At 40.4% G+C, this 17,339-nt stretch overlaps 1 protein-coding gene across 1 annotated transcript; it reads left to right on the forward strand.

Moving 5' to 3' along the window:
• Positions 1-3,591: 3,591 nt before the first annotated feature.
• LOC143890991 (uncharacterized) lies at positions 3,592-4,494 on the forward strand. The gene has a single exon (XM_077395652.1). The coding sequence runs from the start codon at positions 3,592-3,594 to the stop codon at positions 4,492-4,494; it is 903 nt and encodes a 300-aa protein (XP_077251767.1).
• The last annotated feature ends 12,845 nt before the right edge of the window (positions 4,495-17,339 follow it).

Below are 17,339 nucleotides of genomic sequence, written 5' to 3' on the forward strand. Positions count from 1 at the left end.
GGTATAAAATGTGGTTCACGAGTGCTCCCGGGGTAAAATATGTGGTTCCATAGTGGTTCCGGGGTAGAAAATGTGGTTTCCTAATGCTTCCGAGGTATAAAATGTGGTTCCGTAGTGGTTGTGGGGTAGAAAATGTGGTTCCCAACTGGTTCCGGGGTATGAAATGTGGTTCCTGAGTGGTCCCGGGGTAATAAATGTGGTTCCCTAGTGGTTCCGGGGTAGAAAATGTGGTTCCCTAGTGGTTCCGAGGTATAAAATGTGGTTCCGTAGTGGTTGCGGGGTATAAAATGTGGTTCCCTAGTGGTTCCGATGTATGAGATGTGGTTCCCTAGTGGTTCCGTGGTAGAAAATGTGGTTCCCTAGTGGTGCCGAGGTATAAAATGTGGTTCCGTAGTGGTTCCCGGGTATAAAATGTGGTTCGCTAGTGGTTCCAGTGTATGAAATGTGGTTCCCTAGTGGTTCCGGGGTAGAAAATGTGCTTCCCTAGTGGTTCCGATGTATAAATGTGGTTCCGTAGTGGTTGCAGGGTATAAAATGTGGTTCCCTAGTGGTTCCGGTGTATGAAATGTGGTTCCCTAGTGGTTCCGTGGTAGAAAATGTGGTTCCCTAGTGGTTCTGTGGTATAAATGTGGTTCCGTAGTGATTGCGGGTATAAAATGTGGTTCGCTAGTGGTTCCGGTGTATGAAATGTGGTTCCCTAGTGGTTCCGGGTTAGAAAATGTGGTTCCCTAGTGGTTCCGATGTATAAATGTGGTTCTGTAGTGGTTGCAGGGTATAAAATGTGGTTCCCTAGTGGTTCCGGTGTATGAAATGTGGTTCCCTAGTGGTTCCGGGGTAGAAAATGTGGTTCCCTAGTGGTTGCGAGGTATAAATGTGGTTCCGTAGTGGTTGCGGGGTATAAAATGTGGTTCCCTAGTGGTTCCGGTGTGTGAAATGTGGTTCCCTAGTGGTTCCGTGGTAGAAAATGTGGTTCCCTAGTGGTTCCGAGGTATAAAATGTGGTTCCGTAGTGGTTACGGGGTATAAAATGTGGTTCCCTAGTGGTTCCGGTGTATGAAATGTGATTCCCTAGTGGTTCCGGGGTAGAAAATGTGGTTCTCTAGTGGTTCCAAGGTATAAAATGTGGTTCCGTAGTGGTTGCGGGGTATAAAATGTGGTTCTCTAGTGGTTCCAGTGTATGAAATGTGGTTTCTTTAGTGGTTCCGGGGTAGAAAATGTTGTTCCCTAGTGGTTCCGAGGTATAAAATGTGGTTCTGTAGTGGTTGCGGGGTATAAAATGTGGTTCCCTAGTGGTTCCGGTGTATGAAATGTGGTTCCGTAGTGGTTCCAGGTTAGAAAATTGGCTTCCCTAGTGGTTCTGAGGTATAAAATGTGGTTCTGGAGTGGTTGCGGGGTATAAAATGTGGTTCCCTAGTGGTTCCGAGGTATAAAATGTGTTTCCGTAGTGGTTCTGGGGTATAAAATGTGGTTCCGCAGTGCTTCCAAGGTATAAAATGTGGTTCCAAGAGTCTAACTTGTTGTTCCAATTGTGGTTCTAACATTCTAAAGTGGTTGTATCATTGTAAATGGTTGTTCATAGTTTGTATTGAAATTTTATGAAGGTTTAATAATGGTTATTATCCTAATAGGGTTTGCGAAAATGGTGGAAAGAAGGGCTTCTTTTATCTTACACATTGATGGGTACTTGAAGGATGAAGTATCATTTCAGTATATTGGCGGGACGAAGATGTCTTTAATTGTGAATCGGCATATAAAATTTTCAGAATTTGAGTCTCTAGTTCACCAAAAAATTGGGACCGCAGCAACCGGTATCTCACAATCTAGAAAATGTCGATATGTCGTGGATCCATATCAAATCTTGTTGTATGACATTCGAAATGATGATGACCTAGCTATGGTGATGATGCTTTTTGAGAATAGCCTCTTCAATTGTATGAGCCTGTACATAACCAAAGAGTACAAAGTAGTAGGAATTAGTTCTGCAGCGATCCCCATCCGGAGGTAAAATATTTACTCAGGTGGAAATTTTCTTTCTTTGAACTCTCATTCGATTACACTATTAGGTCATGTGAAATTTGTCAGTGGTCAGGAATATGAGGGATAGAAATTAACATTATGAAGATCCTATTTTATATGGAAATATTTGTGAACCTTCTTGTCGTCCTCTTGAACCGCCATTGAACCCCAGAAATAATTCCATCCGTGCAGCCTCAGCAGCACCTAATCGAAATGACGTTGCTGGTCCGAAGAACATACCAATATTGGGCAGAATCCGAAAATATACCAATGTTGCTCGGAATACGAAAAGATATTCAGTGGACTTGAAGCAAGACTATGAGGACCCTATTTTTAATGAGACAGAGGAAAATACAAGTCAACATATGAGCACTGCCATGTAATCTTCTAATTACTAATTACATTTACTTGGCCAGTTCTATGTTTGTCTCATACAATATTCATTCTAATGTAGTCCCTACTGTGCAGGCACGATGCAGAGTTCAGCAAGAATTTCCTTAGTGATATGCATGTTAGTGATGGCATTGAATGGGAGGATGGTAACAGTATAAAGGGTGATGCTTCATTTGGTAATGATGACTTTGTTGAGGACAGTGAGCGCGAAGGTGACTTTAGTAAGGAAGATGAGTGCGAAGGTGTACGCCCCCTCGTTGGTGTAGAGAACGTTGTGGGCGACCCGTTCTGTAATACGTATACAAGGGAGCCGTTGGAAGTAGATGAGATGGTTGTAGATGAATTAAATGAGGGACGTATAGAACTTGAGGAGATGAAGGTGGGGGGAATCTTCCCGAATTTGAAAGTATTTAAGAAGAAAGTCAAAGAGTACGCAATTGAACGAAAGTTTGTATTCGTCCCAGTAGATTCAAAGCCTACAAAGTATGCTGTTAGATGCAAGGATAAAAGTTGCCCCTTCAGAATCAGTGGGAGAAATTATTTGGATCATGTTATGGTAAAAAGGTTTGTGCCAGAGCATACATGCTCACGTACTTTGAGGGGTAATGACCATCCCCTTGTCACAGCAGCTTGGGCAGCAGACACCTGCCTTGGGTTATTTCCCCGCCTAGGAGACGTGAGGCCTACTTTGATAAGAGCATACATAAATGATAAGTGGGGTATAACCATAAGCTATGCGAAGGCTTTCAATGCGAAGGTCATTATACACAAAATAATGTGTGGAAATGCCGAGGCGTCTTACCGCATCCTTCCTGCATATGCTGAAGAGATGGAGAGATGCAATCCTGGCACCATTATGTGTGTATATCGAAGTCGGCAGCTATGGACGGGTGGAGATAATACATTTTGTCGTTTATTTTGGTCATTCAGCCTTAGCATATGCGCCTTCAGTCGAACAATTAGACCACTGATACTAATTGATGGGACACATTTGCGAGGCAAGTATAAAGGAATTTTATTGGCTGCGACTGCAGTAGATGGTGACGGTGGATTATTTCTATTAGCATATGCAGTGGTTGAGAATGAGATGTATGAGAGCTAGCTATGCTTTCTTCGTTTACTCCGCCAGAGGGTGATACCAGCAGAAAAAAATAACAACGAATTCACTATTTCCTCTGATCGGATGAAGGGTTTGCCTAGAGCTATAGACGAAGCATTGCCGGGATCATACCATAGCTACTGTATTCGTCACCTCAATGCCAATTTCCTGAAGACCTTTAAGAGTCAAATACTTTGCAAACTATTTTCGAGAGCCGCATATGCTTTAAGGGAGAGAGACTATAAGGAGACGATGGAATGTATTAAAGCGAAGAACGCAAAAGCAGAGAAATGGATATCTGAGATTCCTAAAGAAAACTGGGCTAATGTATACTTTAAAGGGTCTAGGTGGAATATGTTGACAACTAATGCCACGGAGTCCTTCAACAACGTATTAAAGGGCGCACGGGAGTTACCGATCGCGGCTCTAGTCGATCACACTAGATGGAAAGTACAAGAGTACTTCCACCTTCGCCGCAAGGCTGCTTCTGAATGGAAAACGCATTTGACCCATAATGCAGAAAAATGGTTAGACAGATCATGTCTATATGACAGTAAGTTTATACCCCGGCCGTGTAGTTGGAATGAATATGAAGTGATATCATCAACTAATACGGATCGTGTGGACTTAGAGAAGAGAACGTGTACGTGTCGTCTTTTCCAAATTATGGGATTGCCGTGTGGGCATGCCATAGCAGCCATGGGAGTAAACAAGCTGGACAAATATAAGTACTGCCAGGATTGGTTTTTGGCTTCAACTTATCGGACTACATATGAGGAGGTGATTCCCCCTACTTTAGATCGCACACATTGGCCGGAGCCATCCCATGTTTTAGAAGTAGTGTTGCCACCACGAGTAAGAAGACAGCCTGGACGACCGAAAAAGTACGAATGGAAAGAGGGCTGCAATTTGGAGAACATCACAACTGCAAATCATGTGGGGAACCTGGACACAACAAAAGAACGTGCAAAAATTCCCCCCTTGTAAATCGTCAATTAAATATGACGCCCATCCCTCCATCCGCACCTACAGAAAATAGGTATGTTCCATTATTACTCACTCGATATGATTTCGCTATCAAACCCATCATTTTATTGATTGTTGCAACTTTCTCTTGTAGGTCCGGTGTGTCCTTCGCACCTCCTTTCTTTGCTTAGGGATGGAGTTCTTGGTTTTTTTGTACAAAGTGGCCTCGATTTTGTGACACTTCATACTGCACATGATATTTACTCACACAGAATTTGTATAAATTAAACGTTATTATAGACTTATAGTATTAAATTGGTTGTACAGCTGATCGTGACTGTTGTAAAAGTGATCATTAATGTATCATTGGTGTTGGAAATATCATTGGTTCCAAACACTACCGAAAAGTCAGTCGGCCCACATTGTTTGGATCATCCGAAGCGTTCATTTGATGGGCCGTCAGATATATAGGGTGTGCCCAAAAAATCAGGAACATCGGATCATCGTAACCCTTCCATCTGTGGACCAACAATTTCTACGTAGGCCTACTCGGAAGTCCGACAACATCGTCGGACTTCCGAATGAAATCCAGTAGAATTACGATTCAACTGGACTCCATTCGGCAGTCCGAAACTTTGGTCGGACTTCCGAAACGGAATTCCAAACAACCGTTCGGACTTCCGAAGAAAGTCCAGTAGAATTGCGATTCCACTGGACTTCATTCGGAAGTCCGAAACTGTGTTTGGACGTCCGAAACAGAATTCCGACAAACTTTTTGGACTTCCGAAGTAAGTCCAGTAGAATTGCAATTCCACTGGACTTCATTCGGATGGCCGAAACTTTGTTTGGACTTCCGAAAAACCTTTCGGACTTCCGAAGTAAGTCCAGTAGAATTGCAATTCCACTAGACTTCATTCGGAAGGCCGAAACTTTGTTCGGACTTCCGAAACGGAATTCCGACAAAACCTTTCAGACTTCCGAATGAAATCCAGTACAATTGCCATTCCACTGGACTTCATTCGAAATCCAGTACAATGAAATCCAGTCCGAAACCCAGTGTTTGGATATGGGAATGGGGTTTGGAGGGGTGTATGAGGTCTTCATTACCATTGCTTGTGTTTCAAAGAGGGGGCTACGTTATACAAATTCAAACCTTTAAGGGGGTTTACATGTAACTGTGTAAGTAATATTGGGTGCAATTTCGGTATTTTTTTCGTATGGGCAGAATTGAAAAACATTTGTCCAGCCAAGATAAATGAATTTCAGGTGAAGGGGTCAAACAAGGGCAGAGAAAACGATGACACAGATTTAGTAAAAGCACTACCTTACACACGCATTGATCCACAAACAAACCTGAAAAGTTCAAAGGGGAGAAACAGATCCCATGCTTTGATAATGGATGAAACTCACCTTCTCATTTTTTATTTAACTACCTGTCAAAGTAGTACAATTACGAAAATGCTGTGATAAGGCAAAGATAACAGGACTTCGCCCTAATATCAAAACATTGTAGTGCCAATATCAGCGAAAATAATAAATTGCAAATTACATTTATAAATAGTGAGAGACCAATGGGTGAAAGAAAAATTAGCACCTGCCTCTTGGTTTCATTGAACATAGGGATTAAAACAAAAAGTCCCAGCTGTGTCAGTTATGGGTTGAAATTAAACATACAATCAACATTTAAAAGTTAAAAGAAAAAAAAATTAGAGTGTGATCAATGAGTACTAGTACTAAAAAATCATATGAGACAATCTGTTCTGTAACATCCACGACTTCTTCAACTTCCATTTCTTTGGCTTCATATTCTTCCTCTTCATCAGTAGCTTCGCCATCTCATGCAACTGTCTCCAGTGCTTCCCCCATCTCTCCCATTCTTCCTGCAACTTCTTCAGCTTCTCCCGATCCTGCTCACTCAGAAGCTTGCCATTGAAGGAGCAGATGTTGAAGCCATTCTTCATCCACGACTTCTTCAAGTTGCCACTAACGCTGAAGAGAGCCAGAAATTGGAACAAGGCTTACCTGCAAACAAGCACAATTATCATAATGAATAAATAAAACATTTTGATGTTTCCCAATTGTTTGAAAAATATCCACTCACCCTAGCAGGTTGATTTCCGCCAGCTACTTCTGGAACGAAGAGAGCAAGTATCGAATCAGCTGGTGACCAATTGAAGTCTAATACATGTACAACCAACAACAATGTCTCACAGGTAAGAATGTGAACAAGTTATAGGGATACTGTCACATACACCCCATTCAACATTTCGGAAAGTAGCGAAGCTCGCATAGCCGTAATATCTTTCTGGGTGAAATCGAGGCTAGCATCACGGGTAATGTATTCCATCTCTTTCAAAACGAACAGCCCACAGTCGTGGCTGTAAAACATGAAGAATATATGCAACAATAAGAATTAATCGTTTACGGAGGTTTCGTAAACTGAAGTAATTGCACGTAACATACCTGTTACCTTGTATGGGCTGGTCAGCCACTACATCAATGGAGAATGCACTTATATCAATGTCTTTCACCCTTCTGAACCATTGAAAAAGGTAATCGACCTACAAATCAATAATTCCGTACGTTAGGGCAGTACTCAGCACAAATTAATTAATAATTGACCTACGAATCAAGTTTAGAGTAGTACTCATAAGGGGTTGCACCCTTCTAGAATCCGTGCGAGCGACTAGAGAATCGTAAAGAAGGAAGATACGATGCCCCATATCCAACACTAGAAGAACCCAATGAACCATATCTATGTTAATTGGAATGAGTACTTTTCGTATTTGTTGAAGTGGGATGTTCTGTAGACGATTTACGAATCTGGAACAGGCATCGGGACGTTCACATCTTTCATGAAGTATAAGTTGCTGCAGCCAGAAAAAGAAATGTTAGAATTGCCTGCAGCTTCAAAAACAAAAACCATTACTTATAAGTGAATTTAATCTCACAGCTAGATGGGTAGTAAGGCAAATGCATGCTCCCTTTTGTTTTGTTGGCAAACATTCGTCCCGCAAGTTCAAGTAATCCGTATATACATTAACAATCTATAGAACAGACCATAGGTCAACGAGAAGGAATTTAAGAAGATATGTGTAGCAACGCATTATTCACTCTTTACGTTACTAAGTGAACCATATAACATCTTACCGGAGATGATAACCACCCTCTACGATCGGTTAGTATAAGCAAGTCTTCTTTACACATGTGGTACCCATCATTGTGAATGACTCTGTCACTGCAAATCCAGTAAAAAGTCATCTACCTCTATGGACCTTTGCTCATATAATTGTACTGAAACAACGTATCTATGAAATTAATCGGAGAAATTAGAATTCCAAAAAAATCTAGGTTGTACGAAAATTTACCTAGGTTGTAGCGCTGCCAATGCATCCACCTTCATCGCTGCAGTCCCGGTGACATTGCGAAGAGCATAAATGCTTTTCCGGTTGCTTATGACATACGGTGAACTGAGTGCTCTACTAGGTTGTAACCTCCTTCGACGTTGCTTCACATTTTTTTCAATGCTCCAAATCAGTTTTTTATCTTCTTTGTTATTTGATATCTTACTGTGACTGGGGTTCAAATCAGGACTGTCAAGCAAGATAACCATATTAGCTGCAGCATCCCTGACATCCCGAGTAATTAGGCTATCAATAGAGATATGTTCTACGCTATCATCAACTAAATATTTTCCCATATCATCTACAAAAAACCATCCCCTACTTCCCCCTTCGCAGTCACAATCTCGGCTTCCCCATCCTTAATTTCAGCCTCTCCTTCCCTCTTTCTCGTTATCTTCGTTGAGATATCATTCCCTGACTCCAAACCTTCCCTCTTTCTCGAATCTCTCCCGAACAAATGAGTTTTTATCTCCCTCATTTCACATTCAACTTTGGTTATCCTCTCCAACAATGATCTCTTTGTAATAGATTCATCTACTTCGGACTTCTCATGTGCCTCACTTCCTCTCCTACTCCTTCTTTCCCTCCCCTGCTCTGCTGCAGTTGGCGCCATTGAATCCCCCACTACAGGCACAATTGGACCCATGCCATCCCCCACTGACCTCTTTGTAACGGATTCATGTACCTCAGATTTCCCATGTTCCCCTCTTCCTCTCCTACTCCTCCTTCGTTCCCTCCTGTGATATGTCGCAATTTGCCTCATTGGATCCCTCAGTACAGGCACAGTTGGATCCATGCAATCCCCCACTGCAACCACAATTGAACCAACTGAATCGCAAGAAATACTAGCATCGTCGTGTTGATCATCGACTCGAAGTAGAGAATCTTCCCTTGCCACAGCTTCGACCCTCTTAACCACCTGGAATACATTCCATATTATTAATTACAAATACGACTGTAAAAAATAACACGAAAGACATAGAACGAGCAACATGCATTCTACTCTCACCTCTGAGGCTTTCACCGTCCCATGAAGTATACAGTTAATCAACTGTTTATGCTCCATCTTCTTCGTATCCATCTGAGCGGTCCACTTAAATAGACACGGATACACATCAGGACAATTAGGTGCCCATAACGTGGTATGCTCAAATAGCCATACCTGATATCAAAGTAGATTAGATCCATATAAGATAGAAACAAAAAAATTATATGCAATGAATGGAAAATTACCTGTAAAAGGATAGAGCAACCCAATATATGTCCTTTTCCACGGAGTGCAGTATGTGAATCTAATGATCTGACCAAGAACTCATGAACGGGATAAGCCCATGCAACATTTCCTATAGTCTGCAGATCAATATACAGGAAGAGGCAAGAACATGCCTTCTGGTCCCTCTGCGCAAACAAGACAGTGCTACAGAATAACAATATCAAATGTTTCACAGTCGACTTCACGAAGTCTTCTTCGTCTGAATCTATATCGGCATGAATAACCTTGACCACCTCGTCAAAGGTGGCGGTTGGAGCCCCAAACCTCCAACCATCCACACTATCCCTGCTAGACCAATCTAATTGCGGCCTTTCCCTAATCATACTTAAACCTAATATTTTCGTTACATCACTAACTAGAAAGGGGACTACAATGCCGCCCAAACAAAATGCTTTCTGTTTGGGATCCCTTTTATTTACCAATGTTGTCAAAATCTTCTTCCGCAACTCCACATCTTCGAGGCCCTCATGCATAATCAAATCTGTAAATGGGGTCTCCTTTATGAAATCCCTATGTGCATCCCGTAACCGAATATTTTTTAAGGACTGCTGAAAGCGTGACGGACAACATCTAGATAAAACATATTTTGCCTGCAAAAAAATGGCAGTATCAAACAGTTGAGGTAGAAACACGAGGAGATGCAGACGGAAAATAGAACAGTTACTCACCATGACGAAGATGCAAATAATTGATGGGAAAGATCCACAATTTTCTTAAGTTCGTCTATATCTGTCGAAACCAGCAACAATAACTTCAAACACCATATTAGTCTATTCAAACACAGTATTACTCCATTGAAACAACAACGATAGAGAAACCATAGCTAATCACTTGAAACAACACAGGGTTCCCCAGGTAATTTCAAACAACCATAGGTAAAGATCATCAACACCAAATACGACAACCGTAGCTAATCCCTTCAAATTTAAACAATGAAACATCACTTCAAACAACATACGCCTCCCCAACTCATACCAACCATAACAAACCGTACGAGTGGAAGCTAAACCATCCAAACTTAAACCACCAAAAATCACTGAAAAGAACCATAGCTATATAGATACTTGAATGAAATTCATAACAACCATCACAAACATACCATGCATCCAAGACACAAAAATAGAACCATAGTAACATATCATCCATCCATCCATAATAACATATGAGACCCGTATATAACATAACATCCATTAATCCATAATATCAACCACAACAACCATAATAACATACGATCCATATACATGCCAAAAACAGTAAATAAAAAATATTAATTGCACAGCAACGGTCTAATGATCTGAGGGCAACAGACGACGGACCAAGTGGGGGAGTGAAGAAACCTACTCCGTGACTGAGGTGACCGTTGTGCCGTAGTCCTGCCGAAGGGAGGTCACTGCCGTGGCGTAGTCCTCGCGGAGGGTGGAGACCTCGGTGCGTAGCCCAGTCAAAGCTTGCTGAGTCGCCAATTGGTCCTGATGATGGGATTATAGAAGCTGATGAACCTCGGTAAACTGCCCGTCAAGGTACTGATGATGTGCACGAAGCTCCTGCGCAACAAACTCCTGTGATGCAAAATGCTGACCCGGCTGACGAGGAGGGGGAGCAGGGCCCTGTATATCAAGCCACATGGCCTTTATAGTTTTAGCATTGAACATAGTAGAGGGACTAAGGCGTTCTTCACCACCTTGTATCAACATCTCATGGTTGAAGACATGCGTGAGAAGCATCCCGAATGGTAGACTAGCCAAGGCCTTCATCCTCGTGTCCTCCATGAACCTAAGGAGGATATAGCCAAGGTGAAGGGGCGTGCGGCGAAGAAGTCGGTGCATAATAAAAGCCTCAAAAGGCCGGACCATGTCAGCATTGCCTCCGCGAGGCGTGATATTGCTCATCAGAATCTTGTGTAGGACTTTACACATAGGGGTGAGGGAATTGTACGATACATTGGTTGACCCGTCAGTAGGTGGGCCTTCGCAACCAAGCTCTCCATAGGCGGCGACCGGATCATGTATACAGGCACTAATTTCAGCCATATTACCGGGCCAAAAGTAGATTTCGTCGCCTGTGGGGGGAAGAGAGAGAACTTCACAAAACTTTTGAAGTGTCATATGGATGGTTTTATTGTTTACTCTGGATTGGAACACCTTCAAATCTCTGTCGAATCTGTAATTGGCATAGAATTGCTTCACGAGAGTCGGGTACGAGTCACAATGAATTTCGAGAAAATTGACCCATCCAAAGGCCAAAAATAAGGGTTTTACATTATAAACTTCGAGATCTTTAAAAATGACTTTCCTACCTCGGAGTATGCCCTTCGTTTCTATACGACCGAGGGAGCCGACCTCTACATCTTCATCCTCATTGCACATATCCTCATCAGAGGCAGGAGGACTAGGAGAGGGCTCACGGATAGCCTTCCCACGCCGTTTGCGGTGGGAAGACCCTTCGTCTTTTTTGTATCAACCTAATCTCCTTTTAGGTTGCCAATTGGGCCCACCCTTGGATTTTCACTTGGTATCAAAGCTAGGGCTCTTGTCAAAAGCCTTAACCGGTAAGAGTTAAAAGATCATTATTTGGCAAAATCCATGGATTTTAAAATTGGTCATGACATCTCTATCCCTCCATCCTTTGATGGAACCAACTATGGGCAATGGAAAACCCGTATGGGGTTCTTTTTAGGATCTTTGGATTTAGAGATCTTAAATCTTGTAGAAAATGGTATTTCTAAAAAAGGGAAAGTAGGATCCAAATTGCAAACATTAAATAGTAGAGCTTTGATTGCAATTTGTTGCTCGTTGTCTCCCCATGTTTTTGAGAAAATTTCATCATGTAAAGATGTACATGAGATTTGGATTAAAGTTGAAGAAATCTTTAAAAATCATACTTGTCATCTTTCATTAGAAGATTCTATGCTTTCTCATTTACATGGTAGTGTTGTGAATCCTTGTTTAAACAGTTTTAACATTAAAAAGGATTTCAACTCCTCAATTTCCAAACTACAAAACGAAATTGATTCTTTGCACTTGGAAATTGATGATTTCTCGCTCAAGAATGATGCTTTGAATCAAATAAACAATGATTTGATAAATGTAAACAAAGACTTGATTCAAAGATGTAAATCATTTGTAAAAAAGAAAATGAGATATTGGTTTTTGAAAACCAAAATTTGCAAGAAGAGAAGAAAAATGATGAAAATCTTAAATCTTCTTGTAATGTTTCATGTCCATCTACTTGTTGCACAAAATGTTATTTTTGTGGTAGATTAGGACATTTTAAAAATGAATGTGTGTTTAAATCTTTACCTGAGACTAAGATGATTTGGATTGAAAAGAACATTTTATGTAAATCTAAGCCATTTGGAACCAAATGGATGTGGGTTCCAAAAGCCCCAACCTAGTTTTCTATGCATTTGCATTAGATTAAGGGCAAATGCTTAATTTGAACATCTTTAAGAATTTTGGTTGTTTGTGCCCAAGACTTTTACTTAGATTGATATATCTTTATCTTGGGAATTTGATTTGGATGATCCCCATTTATTGATGATTATTTTGTTTAAAGGGGACATTTGATTTAGGGGGAGCTAGAAAATAAGTTATCTTTCAAAACCCCATATGAGTTTTCAAATCCCTCCTTGTTTTGAATTTTGCTTTTATTAAGGGGGAGTTTTGATTTGATTTATTCCTTGACAAAGGAGGAGCTACATATTGCATATTTTTTTTCCTTATGTTTAAAACTTTCATCCCTTCTTTTTGTGATGACAAAGGGGGAGAAGTTTTATGTTTAGTGTGCTTAAATGTAGCAATCACCTTGTGTGTTGTCATCCTCAAAAAGGGGGAGATTGTAAGCCCAATGGTTCTCACCTTGGCAATCTTCTATATTTTGATGATTCCAAACACAAGTTGAATTGTGTTGTATTTCTAACGTGTTTGATGTTTAAGTGCATGTATTAAAGAATCAAGCATTTCAAACACTTAGATCAAGGAAAACGGCATGGATCGAGGCTTGTACATCCTTGAACACCATTTGAAGCCAAAGGACAATGAAGGCTTGGAATATTCAAGGAAAGATCTTGAAGAGCCAAAGAAATGGAGGTGATCCATGCAAGAGTTCAAGACTTGAAGATGTGCTTCAAAAGAAGAAGATTTGAAGGCTTAAGTCTTGTGATAGATTGTACATCTAATCCCTATTAGGTACCCCACCATGAGGCATAATGGAGTCACCAAACAACTGACCTTAATTGAATAACAATCCCATCTATGTCAAATTTGGAAGCCCTTGAAGCCCAAAAATGATCAGCATAAAAAATATGGAATATCGGCTGATTTAGGCTTCTCGGAACTCCGAGAAATTTCTCGGAGTTCCGTAGGTGGGGTACCTAATAGGGATTAGATTTACAATCTAACACAAGACTTAAGCCTTCAAATCTTCTTCTTTTGAAGCACATCTTCAAGTCTTGAATTCTTGCAAGGATCACCTCCATTTATTTGGCTCTTCAAGATCTCTCCTTGAATGCTCTAAGCCTTCATCATCCTTTGGCTTCTAATGGTGTTCAAGGATGTACAAGCCTCGATCCATGCCGTTTTCCTTGATCTAAGTGTTTGAAATGCTTGAATCTTCAATACATGCACTTTAAACATCAAACACGTTAGAAATACAACACAATTCAACTTATGTTTGGAATCATCAAAACATAGAAGATTGCTAAGGTGAGAACCATTGGGCTTACAATCTCCCCCTTTTTGAGGATGACAACACACAAGGTGATTGCTACATTTAAGCACACTAAACATAAAATTTCTCCCCCTTTGTCATCACAAAAAGAAGGGATGAAAGTTTTAAACTTAAGGGAAAAAATATGCAATGTATAGCTCCCCCTTTGTCAAGGAATAAATCAAATCAAAACTCCCCCTTAATAAAAGCAAAATTCAAAACAAGGAGGGATTTGAAAACTCATATGGGGTTTTGAAAGATAACTCATTTTGTAGCTCCCCTAAATCAAATGTCCCCTTTTAAACAAAATACAATCATCAATAAATGGGGATCATCCAAATCAAATTCCCAAGATAAAGATATAACAATCTAAGTAAAAGTCTTGGGCACAAAGAACCAAAATTCATAAAGATATTCAAATTAAGCATATGCCCCTAATCTAATGCAAAAGCATAGAAAACTAGGTAGGGGCCTTTGGAACCCACATCCATTTGGTTCCAAATGGCTTAGATTTACCTAAAGTGTTCTTTTCAACCCAAATCATCTTAGTCTTAGGTAAAGATTTAAGCACACATTCATTTTTAAAATGTCATAATCTACCACAAAAATGACATTTTGTGCAACAAGTAGATGGACATGTAACATTACAAGAAGATTTAAGATTTTCATCATTTTTCTTCTCTTCTTGCAAATTTTGGTTTTCAAAAACCAATATCTCATTTTCTTTTGCAAATGATTTACATCTTTGAATCAAGTCTTTGTTTACATTAATCAAATCATTGTTTATTTGATTCAAAGCATCATTCTTGAGCGAGAAATTATCAATTTCCAAGTGCAAGGAATCAATCTCTTTCTGTAGTTTGGAAATTGAGGAGTTGAAATCCTTTTTAATATCAAAAGTGTTTAAACAAGGATTCACAACACAATCATGTAAATGAGAAACATTAGAATCTTCTAATGAAAGATGACAAGTATGATTTTTAAAGATTTCTTCAAGTTTAATCCAAATCTCATGTACATCTTTACATGAAATTTTCTCAAAAACATGGGGAGACAACGAGCAACAAATTGCAATCAAAGCTCTACTATTTAATGTTTGCAATTTGGATCCTATTTTCCCTTTTTTAGAAATACCATTTTCTACAAGATTTAAGATCTCTAAATCCAAAGATCCTAAAAAGAACCCCATACGGGTTTTCCATTGCCCATAGCTGGTTCCATCAAATGATGGAGGGATAGAGATGTCATGACCAATTTTAAAATCCATGGATTTTGCCAAATAATGATCTTTTAACTCTTGCCGGTTAAGGCTTTTGACAAGAGCCCTAGCTTTGATACCAAGTGAAAATCCAAGGGTGGGCCCAATTGGCCAACCTAAAAGGAGATTAGGTTGATACAAATATTCTCGGAGCTCCGAGCTCGAAACTCCGAGAAATTTCTCGGAGTTCCGAGAAGCCTAAATCAGCCGATATTCCATATTTTTTATGCTGATCATTTTTGGGCTTCAAGGGCTTCCAAATTTGACATAGATGGGATTGTTATTTAATTAAGGTCAGTTGTTTGATGACTCCATTATGCCTCATGGTGGGGTACCTAATAAGGATTAGATGTACAATCTATCACAAGACTTAAGCCTTCAAATCTTCTTCTTTTGAAGCACATCTTCAAGTCTTGAACTCTTGCATGGATCACCTCCATTTCTTTGGCTCTTCAAGATCTTTCCTTGAATATTCCAAGCCTTCATTGTCCTTTGGCTTCAAATGGTGTTCAAGGATGTACAAGCCTCGATCCATGCCGTTTTCCTTGATCTAAGTGTTTGAAATGCTTGATTCTTTAATACATGCACTTAAACATCAAACACGTTAGAAATACAACACAATTCAACTTGTGTTTGGAATCATCAAAACATAGAAGATTGCCAAGGTGAGAACCATTGGGCTTACAGAACACCTTCAAATCTCTGTCGAATCTGTAATTGGCATAGAATTGTTTCACGAGAGTCGGGTACGAGTCACAATGAATTTCGAGAAAATTGACCCATCCAAAGGCCAGAAATAAGGGTTTCACATTATAAACTTCGAGATCTTTAAAAATGACTTTCCTACCTCGGAGTATGCCCTTCGTTTCTATACGACCGAGGGAGCCGACCTCTACATCTTCATCCTCATTGCCCATATCCTCATCAGAGGCAGGAGGACTAGGGGAGGGCTCACGGATAGCCTTCCCATGCCGTTTGCGGTGGGAAGACCCTTCGTCTAAATTCACATTCTTCTTTGTTTGCTTGGCACGCCGCATGACTATAGGGGTTTTGTTTAGGTGGTTAGGGGGGATCAAAAAGTAAAAAAGGGAGCCGCTTCCAGTGCTTATCTGTAGAAAGCTGGAGAATATAAAATTTTAAGTAGATACCATTTAGAAAAATAATACTTATAGCAACAATAGTGGATATGAAGACATTATAAGGCTTCAAGGTAATACAAATTATGGAAATATTACACCATAAATGACAGTGAGAGCTGAGATAACCTTATAGAGGTGTGGACCCCGATCTGAGAGGACGATTGCGGCGAGGGACGCGAGGTCCCCCCTGCAATCCTCTGAGATCTCCACAACGTGAAGGAGAGCTCTGCCAAGGAACTCTCGAAACAGGTGCCACCCTCACAGCATAGCATGAGTGGCGATATAAAAATAAAGAGACACATTCTGATCCGGAGCCAGGGCTCGAAACCAAGATATACCTAAAAATAACTCAGAGTCGCCATCCATGGATACACCATGGAACCAAAAACAAATGCTCTGTCTGCAACGGATAACCAGAGATTCAAAAGGTCCGTGCCTGATTACGAATGGGAAAGGTCCGAAGAGCACCCCCAATTCGTCCGAGTGCAAGCACTTGGTCTCTTATGCCATTTATTATTAACCTCGAAGAGTTTCGGGGGAAAATCATATGAAATGGGAACAATCCTCAGGAGTCGTCTACCTAAGCATGCATTTCCTGAGAATACAAATAATAAGCACATAAAAAAAGATAAATGAAAGAGGTGCCATCTAAACATTGCTAGGTTACGAGTGACATACCTAACTGGTGTCTAAGTTCTGATGTGCAAACACATGCATGCTACAACTAAGGGTATAAGGTCTACGCATGAAAGTAAGAAAACATAGCAAAACACACAACATAACAAAACAACAAATCCTAAGACTCTAAACGATTTAGCTCGAATCCTCGGATGGTCTGATGTTCATCCAAAGAAGCCTACGTATCCCCGCCTCCACGAGAATCAAGGCAACGTAGTTCTTCGCGCCTATTCTAAGCTAGGATGCCTAAGACACCTAAACCTCTATCTTAGACTCGATCTAAAAGACCGGACTAGTTATTAAAGCTTCTTGAATGATTATTTAAATTCCAGTGAATTGTAGATTTTAGGACACCCTATATACCCTAACTAAATGCAGATTAGCCCTAAGCTAATGCAGGTGGTTCC

The sequence above is a fragment of the Tasmannia lanceolata genome, unplaced genomic scaffold, assembly GCF_043159265.1.
Source record: "Tasmannia lanceolata isolate RefF3 unplaced genomic scaffold, GAP_Taslan_0.1 ptg000013l, whole genome shotgun sequence".
Lineage (NCBI taxonomy): Eukaryota > Viridiplantae > Streptophyta > Magnoliopsida > Canellales > Winteraceae > Tasmannia > Tasmannia lanceolata.

Excerpts from the sequence above, each read along its gene's own strand:
- LOC143890991 (XM_077395652.1), top strand. The coding sequence starts at position 3,592 with ATGAAGGGTTTGCCTAGAGCTATAGACGAAGCATTGCCGGGATCATAC.